At 55.2% G+C, this 14,411-nt stretch overlaps 1 protein-coding gene across 13 annotated transcripts; it reads left to right on the top strand.

The window, feature by feature from the left end:
* Positions 1-429: 429 nt before the first annotated feature.
* Positions 430-13,019, top strand: ZNF517 (zinc finger protein 517). Of its 13 annotated transcripts, none has more exons than XM_058565250.1 (8): positions 430-482; positions 3,995-4,349; positions 5,466-5,553; positions 6,287-6,477; positions 6,813-6,870; positions 7,516-7,642; positions 7,927-8,040; positions 8,811-13,019. In XM_058565250.1, the coding sequence occupies exons 4-8, from the start codon at positions 6,467-6,469 to the stop codon at positions 10,028-10,030; spliced, it is 1,530 nt and encodes a 509-aa protein (XP_058421233.1). In that variant the 5' UTR covers positions 430-482; positions 3,995-4,349; positions 5,466-5,553; positions 6,287-6,466; the 3' UTR covers positions 10,031-13,019. The 13 variants fall into 13 exon arrangements, with proteins under 13 accessions (XP_058421233.1, XP_058421236.1, XP_058421235.1 ...); XM_058565252.1 differs by lacking the exon at positions 430-482 and adding an exon at positions 1,308-2,997 and having other exon boundaries at positions 6,828-6,870; XM_058565244.1 differs by lacking the exon at positions 430-482 and adding an exon at positions 1,309-2,997 and having other exon boundaries at positions 5,466-5,523; positions 6,341-6,477.
* The last annotated feature ends 1,392 nt before the right edge of the window (positions 13,020-14,411 follow it).

The following is a 14,411-nucleotide window of genomic DNA, read 5'->3' as shown; positions in this document are numbered from 1 at the left end:
CTCACCACAAACACATCCTACCTGCTGCGGAGCGCGGCCGAAAAAGAAGACGGGGCGCACGCTACACGCCTTATCTTCCGGGGCGGGGCCGAGAGCCGCTCGACCTTCCGGGCAGGCACCACAGCCGGGAGCGCAGTGCACGCCGGAATCTGTAGTCCTCTCGCGGGCCCCCGCAGCACCTCCCCCGCCGCCGGGGCGTCCGCGCAGGCGCACTGGGGGGTGGGGAGCTGGGCCCGCCGGGTCCACGGTCCTGCAGTTTGTCCTGGAGGCTATTCTTCCGCGGGGGGGCCGTGGTGTGGGCGGGGTACGGGAGGAGGGTGGAGGGGCGCCGGGCCCTCACTGTGGCCTACTGGGGGGGTGGGCGTCGCCCACTGAGCGGCCGAGGAGGCTCCTAGAGGTTGAATGACTTGTCCGGAGTCACGCGGCCCCCGACTGAGCGACTCATTCCGGGGGCGGGGTCGCAGAGCACCGGTCTTGGCCTGGTGAGAGCCCCCATGTAGGCCGAGGGCCCCTCGTAGCGGTGGGTGAGGGCCTCTTTTCAGGCTGAGGACCCCCTTTTAAGGAAAGGGGTGGGGTGATTCGGGGAACGTATTGGCTTACAGAGTGAGAAGACGACGGTCTGGGCAACAGATTGCAAATGTCCGACTCCCGCCGGCGCGGCGGGAGTTTGTGCCCTGCTGGGTCCTCGGAGGGGTCAGAGCGGCCATACCTGGATGTGGGTGTTGGGGAGAGAGACGGGGGCATCTCGGTCTTGGCTTGGAGGGACCAGGGCGAGGCGTCGGTGGGGTCGAGGCGTCGGTGGGGTCGAGGTGGGAGCCGCGGACACACGGGGCGAGAGCAGAGGTACGAGAGTCTCAGTTGGGATGGGTGAGCCCCCAGGGAGGAAGAGAACCACCCCCCTGCCCTGCGCAGGCAGGTAGAGGAGGGGAAGCCAGCCCGAGACATGGGGAGGGCAAAGCTGGGGGTCCCAGGGGCGGGGAAGAGGGAGGGGGTGGACGAAGTCACACGCTGCTGAGAAGACGAGGAAAGGGAGACTGGATGAGTAGCCCTGCCCAGAACCCTGTCGGGAGGAGGTGGGTGGGGTTGGAGCCGAGAAGTAGGGGGGCGTGGGGGGGCGGTTCTGAGCTGGAGATGAAGTGCAAGTCTACCCGGGCAGGGAGCCTCCTGGGGGGCTGTGGAGAGGGGGCTTCCTGGAGTGGAGCTCCTGAGGAGTGGGAGGGGTCCTTCAGGGGAGGGTCCCTGGAGTTAGCAGAAAAAGAAGTAGGACCCCTGTCTGAGTGAGAACTGTCAGCAGGTGGGGACAGGGAGAGCTTCGTGAGCAGGGCTCCTGAGTATGCAGGTGAGGCCGTGGAGGGAGAGCCAACAAGGTAGGGAGGGAGTAAGGGCAGGGGTCCCAGTGGGCGGAGAGGCTTGCCCTCTGGACTCCACCGTGGTGTTTGCTAGCACCAATGTGGTCAGGTAAGCCCTGCAGGGGCAGAGGCAAGAATGACATCATGAGAAGGTGACAGGAGTGGGGGGCATGTGGCCACGTGCTGAAGCCACTGGGGAGCAGAGGGGCTGGTGCAGGAGGCCCCAAGAGAGACAACAGAGCAAGGTTGGCAGGGATGGGGCAACAGGAGGCAGCACAGCCCACAGCAGGGCCAGGGGCTGAGGGGCACCTGGGCCTCCTTGGGGCAGAGTGAGGAGTTCTGGGGTCAGCCCAGGATAGACCTGGAGGACCAGAAGGGCAGAGGGAGAGTGGGATGGAGGTGGGGACAGTGCTTGGACACGTGGGCTGTGGGATCCTTGAGAGGGTCTCACAGGTCCCTGGAATGGAGTATTGGGGGTCAGGGCCCCCAACTCTTCCCTCTGCCCAGGAGCCAGCTACCGAGGCCCTGGATGCGCCCAGAAAGAGGCTGACCAGGCCCACTGCAGGGTGTGGGTCCAGGGCCTTGCCACAGGTGGATGGTCAGTGCCACAGTCTGAGGTGAGACAGGCACCAATGCCAGCCCAGGAGCCCCAGGGGGTGTCTGGCAGCTGTGAGCTCCCACTCGGGGCCCTGGGCCAAGAGAAGCCTCAAGAAGTGCTGCTCTGGGGGTCTTGCTCAGGTGGGCTCCACCCGAAGGCCTACCTGGAGGTGGCAGGTGTGGACTCAAAGGAGGGCAGCCACTGGTGGGGCTCTAGGAGATGCAGACACCCACCTGATTTTTATCGTGCCCCTGCCTCATGCTCGGTGCATCTGTCCTTGCAGAGACAGGGGTCCTGGCTGGCGTCCCCCCACAGTCCAGAGACCTGTTACTTGGCTCTGTTTTGCTGATCTAAATGTTCACCACCATGTGAGGCCACTAAGCCTGGCACACAAAAGGGGCTCTGCAGAGCTGGGTAACCCGAGGATGGTGGCCACTCTGGGTGGGCCCAGCTGCACTGGGCATGGGGTTCTCCAGCCTTGAAGAGGGCCCCACCTGCCTCTGCCCCAGATGCCCCCCCACACACAAGGTGCCTTTGCTCATGCTGGTCAGCCACGGTGCCCTCTCTCCTGCTGTCCAATGTCACCTCTTCCCTGCATTTCAAACTTTATTCTTAGAAATGATTTATGCATTTCCTTTTAAATTTGTTCTGTAAATGTTTCTTGTCACATACACATACGAGTATTTGGTATAAACGCACATAATCATGACCCTCTTCTGTCTTGTTCTGCTTGGCTCCCCACCCCCAGCATCACCTGCCCTCAGGCAAATCACAGAACACTATGCTTCTGTCATCTTTAATATGGGAAGAGTAATACTCTTTCATAGGGTTATTGTGAGGGATAAATGAGTGAATACACACAAAAATCACCAGGGCTGCAGAAGTCACACAGTGGCCACGCTCAGGTGCAGACAGGAGAGGTGGTCTGAGAGACTGACCAGAAGGGAGCCCCAGGAGGCTTCAAGGTCCCGGGCTCAATCAGCTTGTTGACTTGGTGCTAGCTTCACAGGGCATTCAGGGTGTGAAGACTCATTGTGCTGTATGCTGAAGGTATTTGTAATTCTTTTCTCTGTATTCTACTTCTAAAAACTGTGTTTTTTAAAAGTGTGCATGGGAACTGGTAAAAATTCCTAGGAAGTCTTCAGACCTCCAAAAGCCCTGGAAGGGATGGGGTCCAAGCCCATATCTCCAAGGAGAAAAGGGGAGTCCAGCTAATACTTGGGGTAAAATTGGAGTAAACAAAATATATATATCCCAAACAAAACAAAAGTGAAAGAAAATAAAATATACATCTTGAGATAAACAGAACAAACTTTAAAATCAACAAAAACAAGAATCAGTTCTTTCATGCATGTTTATAGTAGTTGAATATATGTGCTGAAAGTTGTATGTATATACACATACACACACATAATATATATATGATACATATATTAATTTCCCTGTAAATATCCTGCAAAGTGTATTCATTCTCTTTGCATTCTAAGTATCTCTTAGTGTCCTATATGATTTTCTCTTTATCCGAAGAGTTACTTAGTAGGTTGCTATTCAGTTTACAAACATAGAAGATTTGTTTAAACTATCTAGCCGTATCTAAATTTAGTGTTTTATTTTCAGAGAATGTAGTTGGTATGATGCTGATTCTCTACAACACAGATGCTTCTCTCGTGGCCTAGTAGATTTCAGCTATTGCTAATGTTCCCTCTGTCTTCAAAAAGGTGTAGTCCCTGCCTTTGCACTTTTTTTAAATGAGAAAACATTTAAAGAAAGTATTTGAGATTGCATGGCAAACCGTAAGAGTGAACAGTTCTGTAAGAGCTGTTTAAGTAATATACCCATAAGCACTTATCCATAAATAGAGGAATGCGCGTGCTGGGTCACAACGTAAAGCAGTTTTTACTGCGAGTCTCAGAAAAAGTAGAAAGACACGACCGTGGAGGAGCGTTTTTAAAAAGCGGGGAAGTGGGGAAGGATTCCCGGGACCTCGCTGTACCACCTCTGCCACTTGCTGTGCTTTTCTACTTATTTCAAAATAAAAGTTGAAAAGGGAGGGGCGCTGCCTCAGAACCTGGGTCCCTGAAGCGATGTTCGACGTTCTCCCTAGACTTCTAGACGTCTCCGCTGAAGGCGTCTGCTCCCCGATAGTGCACCCACGGTTTCGGGTCCGGGGATCCGGCAGCCGGCCAGCCCTCGGACCTGGCGGATGGGACCTCGCCCCGCGCGCGCGGCTCTCGCGATAACCCCGCCCCTCGCCCACGGACCCGGAGGGCACCATGGAGATGCGTGTTCTTCCGAGCCTCCTAGAGCGGCGCTGCGGACCGTTTCCGGGGACGGGCCGGAACCGGAGGTGTCTGCGCCCGGCGCCCGGCGCCACTCGGCGCTGTGCAGGGCGGAGGCCTGTGGTGAGTCGGCTCCGGCCACGGGGCGGGGCCTGGGGTCGCAGTCTTCTGAGCACCGCAGGGGACTGACCGCAGCCGGCCGCGGCCCCTCTCTTCTCGTTGGGTGCCAGGCCTTGGGGAGGGTCCGGTGGGCGAAGGGTCCGGGGTCCCGCTCCCCCGGCTGGGGCGAGAGGCGTGCGGGCCGGGCCCCGAGTCCTGCGTCCCCGGAGCATGGGTGGTCGTGCAGAGCTGCGGCTGCAGGGGAGGGAGGTGGGAGGACCGGTTCTGTCCGGGTCTGCATCCCCTCGGCGCACCCCCTCGGGAGCAGCAGGTGCGCTGGCCGCCCCCGGCGCGGCCTCTCCCTCGCCCTCGTTTCTGGCGGAGAAATGTCAGCCCGGCGCCCTTTCCCTCTCACGCTTCACCCTGTGCGGTTCCTCCCCTCCCCGGTTGAGTCACTCATTGGACGACAGTCATTCGGTCAGTAGTTAGGAAGTACTCACCGTGTCCAGAGCACTCTTCCCAGGGGATTACACAGTGAACAGACAGCGGCCCTGGCCTCACGGAGCGTATTTTGTAATAGAGGCAATAAACAAGTAAGCAAAGTTTTTGACCGTGACAAGAGCTATGAAGAAAATAAACCAAGGGGATAGAGTTTTGAGAGATCAGGGGTCAGGGTTAGCTATGGGTGGTCAGGGAAGACCTCTCCAAGGAGTTAACATTTGAACTGAAACCTGATGGCTGAGAGGCCTTGCCGATCCCTTAGGAGAAACTTCTAGGCGAAGAGAACTGCACCGGAATGGCCTTGGCTGGTTTGAGTTAACGGAGAGAAGGCTGGCCTGGCTGCAGTGTAGTGAGCAAGGGGGCAGGCAAGGCAGCTGGGCAAGGTGCCCTAGGCCCCCTAGGAACAGAAGTTTTATTCTAAATCGAAGGGAAAAATGACTCCTGCTTGTCCTCCAGGCCCCAATTAAATGTAACCCCAAGAAGCCCTCCCTGATCCTCCATCTAAGTTAGCACTCCCCTCTCCTTGCTATTTTCTCTCCTGACACTGTTTCTCAACCCAGCACTGTTTTCATTTGATTAAAGACGTATTTCCTGATTCCAGAGATAGAACTAAAAGCAGGTTATTTCCCCTCTAAGCAGGCGGCTGCTCCCTGAGGACACGCACTCCCCAGATATGAGCAAACAAGAACCAGCAGTGGTAACTTCCCCCTTCTAGCAGTGCCCGGTGGTGTGTGTTAAGGTGTGGTGGGCTAGGTCTTCCCCTGAGACGCTTGTCGTCTGAGATGCTCTGGTTGCCTTGTCAGGGTGAGGAGGACAGGAGATCAATGTGTCAGCAGGAGCAGCAGCAATGGCCCAGGCAGGTCTTGCCCACAGCCTGCCCTGGACAGCCCGCCTGGTGGGGGCTAGCTGACAGTGGTGTGGTTCTGCTTCTCTGTGTGTTTGCAGTCTGTGCTGTCCACCAAGCCTCTCAGATCATCCTCAGTAGCCATTATATCCTTACATGTTAACAGGGCTCTCCTGCCAAATGTCACCTCATGGCATCATAACTGCAGGCTTTCCGTTAACTGATGCCTAAAGGGGATGTTGCTTTACAAAGCGGTAACTATTTAGAAGGCTCAAGCCTCACAGAAAAGGATACCCCAGAGACCTCCTCCCAAACACAGGAGCTCAAGTATCTGTCGAGGGAGGGGCATGGAGGGAGGGAGGGAGGGGCTTGTGCCTTCTCTGTGAACACTTGGCCAGAGCAGAATTATATTTATTGGCTTTTAAAGAACTTTCCCCCAACCGCAGAGGCAATACACATTTGTAAATAAGTAATAAGTCTTGGGAAAATCAGAAAAATGGAAAGAAAAATAAGAACCACCCATAATTCTATGACTCGGAAAGAAACTAGGGTTAATGTGCTGGGGTGTGTGCTGCCAGGTTTATTTTTCTGCTTACAGTCTGCTTGTTTCACATAGTGATGTAGCAAGAACATTTTCTGATCTTCCACAACGCGGTCTTACTGGTTGCAGAGTCACCCACATCGTGGATCAACTCCTTTATTCCACACATCCTTGCTGAGCATATGCTGGATGCCAGGCCCTGGGGGTACTGCATGAATAACTAGACCTCAGGCCTTGTCTCACAAGGGGAGGCAGATGAGAAGCAAGTAAGTTGACATGAGGCAGATGACATAGGTGCTGTGGGGAAAAATAAAGGAAGGAGGGTAGGGATTCCGGGGTGGGGGTGGCATTTTAAATAGGGTGGTCTCAGAAGGCCTTCCTGGGAAGGTTGGGAGGAGTGAGGGGTGGAGCTGTGTGGGTGAGCAGGTCTCGGGTACGGCTTCTTCTTGGGACATGAGGGAGGCAGCTGTGCTGGCCGGGATGTTCTTGCTCCATGTCTCACCCTCTCCTGTGTCTTCTGGGTCTGGGTGGTCCTTCTAGGGGATGGGAGTTGGGGGGCCTTAGGCCTGGGCTCCTTCTAGTCAATACTCACTGTGCCCAGCTCCTTCCCTGGCAGAGACCCTGGAATGGCAGCGCCACTCGTGATGCCCAGACCCCAGGTGAGCTCTCCCATTGAGCCTTAGCTTTTCAGTCCTGAGTACCTTCCCAGGGAGCCCCAGACCCACCCATGTTGCTCCCACTCCTTCAGGGGGGTCACAGGGATAGAGTCTGCAAGCCAAGGGTCGGCCTCCTCCCTTTGCAGCCTCACAGTGGCTCTGCTGACTCCTTCCTGAGGCTTTGGGCAGAAGTGGCTGTCCAGAGCCTCCTTCAGCCCCTGAGCTACCAGGGTCAGCCGGCAAGGGTGGGGTCCCTGTCCTTCCCCGATGCCTGCCTCCATCCTGGTGTGAATGGTCAGCCCTTCCTTGGTGCACACAGTCTTTAGCCTCTGCGGGGAGCTGAGAACCAAGCTGGAGGCTCGGCCACTAGTATCTCTGGGGTGCCCCCTGCCCACACTCCTGATAGCCTATGAAGAAGCATGAGGCCAAGGTCAAGACCCCACCCCACCCATGGCTTCACAGCAGCAGGACTGCTCTGTCCCTTGGAGAGTGTTGGGTTGTTCCCTCTGTGCCGGGCCCTGGGGATGCAGCAGTGACCACACACAGAGGCCTTGACTCCCAGAGCTGAACAGTGCCCCTGAGTGCTCCTGACATGGCCTCCTCATCTCCTGCCCAGCTAGCCGTGGACAGCGGGGTTTGTGGTTGCAGGAGGCTGTTGTGTTCGAGGATGTGGCCGTGTACTTCACAAGGATAGAGTGGAGTTGCCTGGCTCCTGACCAGCGGGCACTATACAGGGACGTGATGCTGGAGAACTATGAGCACGTGGCGTCACTGGGTGAGGCTTCCCTGGCCATTCTGGGGCTGGGCTCAGAGACCACCCTGACTCTGCCACCAGCCATGCTGGGGAGTTGGTTCCTTTCCAAATGCGAAATCCGACATTCGGGGAGGGGGGCTGGAGGGCCCCCCATCTCCCCATGGCCACCCAGCTGCCCTGCTCCTGGGGAAGTAGATATTCCTGACCCACTCCAAGTGCCACGTGCCCCCAGGGGCTCCAGCCAGGCAGCTGGGTGTCCTTCCTCCCTCCTGCTCTCTGACGTGTACTGTTCTTCCTGTTCGTAGGCTTTCTTGTCCCCAAACCAGCGCTGATCTCCCTCTTGGAGCAAGGGGAGGAGCCAGGGGCCTTGATTCTGCAGGTGGCTGAGGAGCGAGAGACCAAGGCCAGCCCATGCCCAGGCAAGTGTGAGGCACGGAGGCCCAGCCTTCACACAGCTCCTTGCAGGCCCCTGGTGCTCACGCACTAGGAGGCACTCGTGCATATGTTTAGCTTCTCATAGCAGGGCCACATTTCCTACTGAACGCCTCCCTTGTGGTCCAGAGTCACCCAAGACTAACTCGTGTAAGGAACCCAAGTGCATGAGCGTGCGTCCCGGTGCCCCGAGGTGTCGGACAGGTCTGTGGAGGCGGTGGGTGTGTGGGGAAGACCCAGCAGGCAGACCCTTGAGCTGCTTCAATTCTCCCAGTTCCCCACGGCTCGAGTGCTGGGTTCTGAGCTGGGGGCTGCTGAGCTACTGACAGGGAGAAGCAGTGGCCTCCATCCCTGGGGCCTGCACAGGCAGCACCCCAATGCGTCCGCTGAGTGAATGAACTGTGGGTGCGTGCTCTGAGGGAGAGGGGAGCAAAGGACAGGGTCACCCTGCTCCCTGCAGGTCCTGCCCCTGCACCTAGCCTGCCCCCCAATCCTTTGGGGCAAGCTGGTGTCCTCTGCCTTCCTCCCCCTCCCCCTCCGAGAGCTCCCCACCAAGCCAGCCTCCCACAGTGCCAAAGCCCTTTTAACCTCCCTTTTTCTTTCTCTTTCTCACCGGAACCCTGATTTTAAAGCTTCCTGCCAGAAATTCTCAAACGTCCCTGGTTCTTTGACATAAAGATTCTGTCTTCAAATTAGTAAGTTCCTTCTTTGAGTAGAGAGGCCGGATCATCCTTCCATTTTCTGTCCATTCTTCCAGGTTCCAGGATGGAGGCCAGGATGAAGGAGTCTTCTCTGAGGAGAGTGTCCTCTAAGCAGGCGGGACTACTGGGCTCAGTTTTGGGGCAGCTCCCTGGGGGGGGCCCCGAGTTACCTGTACCGAAGGGCAGTCCTGAAGATGGATCAGGTAGGCGACTCCTCAGCCCCCAGGCAAGTGGCCCTGGTGGGGAGTGTGGCACGTCCCCCGTGTCCCTGGAGGAAGGAGGGCTCTGCTGGGGCCCTTCAGATGCTGCTGGGGAGAGAGTGCACAGGTGCGCTTGTGGCAAGGCGTTCAAGTACAACTCGCTGCTGCTCAGGCACCAGGTCATCCACGTGGGGGCCAAGCCCTTCCAGTGCACCGAGTGTGGCAAGGCCTTCAAGCAGAGCTCTATCCTCCTGAGACACCAGCTAATCCACACTGAGGAGAAGCCCTACCAGTGCAGTGAGTGTGGCAAGGCCTTCCGGCAGAGCACTCAGCTGACCGCACACCACCGGGTCCACACCCGGGAGAAGCCCTACGAGTGCGGCGAGTGCGGCAAGGCCTTCAGCCGCAGCTCCCGGCTCCGGCAGCACCAAAAGTTCCACACGGGGGAGAAGCCCTACGAGTGTGGCGAGTGCGGAAAGGCCTTTGGCCGCAGGTTCACCCTCAAGGAGCACCGGCGCATCCACAGTGGGGAGAGGCCGTACACATGCCCGCAGTGTGGGCAGCGTTTCATCCGCGGGTCCTCGCTCCTCAAACATCACAGGCTGCACGTCGAGGAGAGCCCCCAGGAAGACGGCGGGTGCCAGAGCCCCCTGCTCAGTGCGGCCCACAAGATCCACTCAGGGGACAAGCTCTACCAGTGCCCAGTGTGCCAGAAGCCCTTCAAACACAACTCCCTGCTCCTCTTGCACCAGAGGCTGCACACAGGTGAGAGGCCCTTTGAGTGCAGGGAATGTGGCAGAGCCTTCAGCCGCAAGTCCAACCTCACTCTGCACCAAAAGACCCACACCAAGGAGAAGCCCTTCGCCTGCATGGAGTGCGGCAAGGCTTTCCGCAGGAGCTACACACTGAACGAGCACTACCGGCTGCACAGTGGCGAGAGGCCGTACAGGTGCCGGGCCTGTGGGAGGGCCTGCAGCCGGCTGTCCACCCTCATCCAGCACCAGAAAGTCCACGGCCAAGAGTGCTCCCAGGAGGGCGGGGAGGACAGGCAGGTGCCACGCTGGGCAACCTGTTGAGGTGACAGCAGGCAGAGAACCTAGCCAGGGCTGTCAACCCTCCCACTTGGCTGTGCAGCAGGGCATTTGTCTTGGATGGAGAAGGGAGGGGCTGGGGCTGTGGTCAGACAGCCTGAGGGAGGGACAGAGAGGAAGGCAGAGCCAGAGTGGGTCCCCACCCCCTCGAGCCCGGATGCCCACGGGAGAGCAGCGTTTCTGAACCACCCGGGTCTGTGCCTGGATGCACACACAGGCTCCAATTAATCACGTGGGGTTGTGCGTGGGTTCTGTTTTCTTTTTGCATGCATCTGTTTTCCAAACATTGACTTGTGATCAGAAAAAAGCATATGTTGTTTCTTTGGTGGTTCATTTGTTACTAGGATTGTCCAAGATCACACCCCATTTGCAGGGACTCCAGCCACCTAGTGGGAGCAAGAGAGGCACAGGACTAGAGTCCACACAGCGCCTGGCGTGGGGACATTTGGAAGTCATGGGCAGACTGAGGGTTTGTAAATGAACCAGGGCCAGCGGGGTGGTAGTGGCTGAGGCCAGGACTTGAGGTGGGTCTGCAGGGTCTGGTCAGCGCTTCACGAGCCCCAGCCAGGCTAGGTGTAACCTGCCTCCACCGGGTCTGTTGGCAGAAGGTGCTCACTGAGAAGCAGCCCCTGGAGGGCCTGCTGGTCAGGGAGGCCGTCTTAGTGACCCCTCCTCACCATCAGCACCCCCAGCAACCCTGAGAACGCTGACAGGCTTCACGGCATCTTACAAAACGCGTGCCAGAAAGGAAGCCACCACCCCGAGCCAAGCTAAGGGCTTGACCCGTGAATATGTATTTTTTAATTAACATGTTTTTTTCCTAAATATAAAGTTATTGTAGAACATTTGGAAAATGCAGAAACTTATAAAAAGGCAAATATAAAAAATTGCCCTTTGACCCACTCTCCAGAGATGGCTGCTGTGATGTTTGGTGCGTTTTCTTAGTTTCTTTCTAACGCACATGTATAGATACTGGTTTTACAAATTGGGGTTATGCTTTGCTTAGAATTCTATACCTAATGATCGGGTGACGCCCTATACACCTGCCATTTTCTGTGGTTTAATTAGCAACTCCCTTATGGTCAGACCTCTCTTTCCCACATTCTTGCTGTTACCCCACAGTGGACGTGCACATCTGCTCACATCCATGATGACTTCCTTGGGGTTGAGGTGGACTTTGCAGGTGAAGGGTACTGGGGGTGGGAAGGGACTGTTTTTAATCACTTCATTAATCATGAAAAATTCCACTCTTGTTTTTGTTTGCATTTCTTTGCCTTTTCATGGGGTGAGTCCCCTGTAAGCTCTTGCACCAGTTTTGTTGGGTTTGTAGAACTTCTGTGTTGTTCCAATCCCTTTCCCTTAGTATCTCTCTTTCGTCAGTTGTGGTACAAACCACAGGCTCTCCTGAGGATGGGGAGGTGGAAGGAAAACTGCATCTCAGAATTGAGGAAGTGACACATTACAAATATTTTTCTCAGTTCTTTTTTTTCTTTTCTTTTTGAAGAAGATTGGCCTTGAGCTAACATCTGTTGCCAGTCTTCCTCCTTTTTTTTCCCTCCCCAAAGCCCCAGTAGATAGTTGTATGTCATGGTTATACATCTTTTTAGTTGCTGTATGTGGGACACCGCCTCAGCATGGCTTGATGAGCGGTGAGTAGGTCCGCACCAGGATCCAAACCCGTGAACCCCGGGCTGCCAAAGCAGAACGCGCAAACTTAACTGCTGCGCCACCGGGCTGGCCCCTCCCAGTTCTTTCTTTGCTTGTAATTATGAGGGTTGTGTTTTGTGTTTTTGGGGTTTTCTGCTGAGAAAGATTCGCCCTGAGCTAACATCTCTGCCAATTTTCCTCTATTTTGTATGTGCGTCGCCACCACAGCATGGCCACTGACAAGTAGTGTGGTTCCACACCCAGGAACCAAACCCCAGCTGCCGAAGCAGAGCGTACCAAATTTAACCACTACGCTACCAGGGCTGGCCCTAATTATGAGGTTTTTAATATGAAAAATACATTCCCTTGTGGCCAAAACTGTCTGTCCTGATATGATTAGAAAAGCCTTCCCACCCCAAGATTTTATAAAACATTTTCCTCACTTTGGTTAAGTTACTAAGTAATACATATTTATAGTAACACAGCAAGGAAACCTCAATAGAGAAACAGGAAATAAGAGCCCCTCCCCCTTCCCTCACCCCTCACTCCAGACACACCCCTGGTTAACTGTTTGGTGGCTCATTCCAGATATTTTTCTTCGCATTTTAAACATTCAATGTACGTGTCTCTGTTTTTCTACAAGCAGGATTGTTCTGCACGTGCTTGCAAGGGCTTTTGATGTGTTGACTTGCTGGGCTGAACTACAGCCCCCAGAATTCCCTTTTTGGTGGATTCCAGAAAGATGGGCTATGGGGAAGGAAGGGGCCATTTGTAACTCAGACACCTTCTCCCCAATATTCAGACACTAACCTAGGTGCTGCTGTGAAGAGATTTTGCAGATGTGGTTAAAGCACCTAATTAGTTGACTTTAAGTTAATCAAAGGGAGATTATCTTGGTGGGCCTGACCTAATCAGTTGGAAGGCCTTTAAAAGCTTAAAAGGTTTCCGTGAGACTCCTGCCTGTGGAAAGTGTCAGCTGGTGACCACAGCTCAGCCAGTGAGAAACACCACAGCCCAGCCAATGAGAAATGGCGCAGCTCAGCCAATGAGAAATGGCGCAGCTCAGCCAATGAGAAACGCCACAGCCCAGCCAATGAGAAATGCCGCAGCCCAGCCAATGAGAAACGCCACAGCCCAGCCAATGAGAAACGCCACAGCCCAGCCAATGAGAAATGCTGCAGCTCAGCCAATAAGAAACGCGACAGCTCAGCAGATGAGAATCTGTTGCTGCCCTGAACTGCTGCTTTCCCCCAATTGACTTTCCTTTAGAACAGCCCCTCCCTACTCCCCCTTTTTCTCTATAAAAGCAGTTTCTCTCCTTTGTTTACTGGATTTGCCTTTGGTTTGCCATAGCATGCACATCCTGAATTGCAATTCTTTTGGCTATTCCTGAAAAAACTCATTTTGAGGGTAAAATAACTGGTGAATTTGCTGACAGGATAGATGGAGGGATGGTTGGAGGTGAGATCGCACCTCACCAGGCCACCTGTCATAGCTATCCGGCATCGTGTCCCTATACAGGCTCCTCTAACGGGCACAGGGCCTGGGCCTCGGTGCTGCAAGAAGGCACCAATGCTGACCCAGCACAGGGCAGGGCTCCAAAGTAATTCATGGTCTCCACTAGAGGTACCACTGCACAATCCTTCAGCCACAGTTCCAAAATCTCAAGAGCTTTGCAAACCAAACGCAGCTTTGTAACTCATTTGGCCGGTAAGCTGGCCATAAGCCCACACATGGCTCTCTGTTCCTTCTCCCAGCCTAGATCAGGGATGTGCTGACTGTGGCTCCTGGAACACCAGAGGAGAGCCATTAGGAAACCAGATTGTTGGAGACTGCACAGGACAAAGACCCCAGTTTCCTGAGCTAATAAATTGCAAGGAGGAACAAGAGGAGGGAGGGTACCTGGCAGAGGAAGAGACTTCCAGCCAATCTGTCCCAGTTGGAGAGTGGTTCATGCACAGACTATACAACTGAACCAAGAAAACACCCGACGGCACTTTTGAGACAACTGGAGACTTGAATACTGACTGGATGGTTGACCATATTAAGGACTTATAGCTCTTTTTACAGCGTCCTTTTCTTTCAGATACATGCACTACAATATTTGTAGATGAAATTAGATGACTGGGTTTTGCTTCAGAATGATCTGGAAGGGGCTGTGGGTGGACATAGATTACACCAGGCTCTCCAAGCTGGTGATAGGGACACCGGTCAGTCTACTTTGGGATAGGTTTGACATTTTCTGCTGTGAGACTCAAAGCCTGACCAACTAGAAGCTATCAGAAGGCCCTGAGGGCAGGGCAGTTACTGCAGGAGAGTCTGGGCAGAAGATCCGAGCAGAGCAGAGAGGAGAGGAGATGGCTGCAGGCAGAAGAGGCAGCCCCCGCCGCTCCGCCAGGCACTGGAGTGAGCTGCTCCGTGAGGCCTGAACACCCTTTGCTGCCGTGGCCGCAGGAGCTCATATGGACGCTGCAGAAAGAATGTCACCCCTGACAGGAACTCAGTGAGCCAGCCCTAAGCCCCCCTCCATAGGCCCAAATCTGCAGCACTCCAGGCAGGTACACAGGCCTGCTCTGAGGGGAAGAACTTCTCCTATCTGAGGGCCCTACACAGCACAGTGAGAGGCTGGAGGGCAACGAAGAGCAGTCACAACAGTTGTGGGGGCAGCCAGCGGGCAGAATGAAGACAGGCGCAGGCTGAAGTCAGCTGAGTTGAAGAA

The sequence above is a fragment of the Diceros bicornis genome, chromosome 21, assembly GCF_020826845.1.
Source record: "Diceros bicornis minor isolate mBicDic1 chromosome 21, mDicBic1.mat.cur, whole genome shotgun sequence".
Taxonomy (NCBI): Eukaryota; Metazoa; Chordata; class Mammalia; order Perissodactyla; family Rhinocerotidae; genus Diceros; species Diceros bicornis.
The sequence above is the reverse complement of the archived record's forward strand: the minus strand, read 5'-3'. Positions and strand labels throughout refer to the sequence as shown.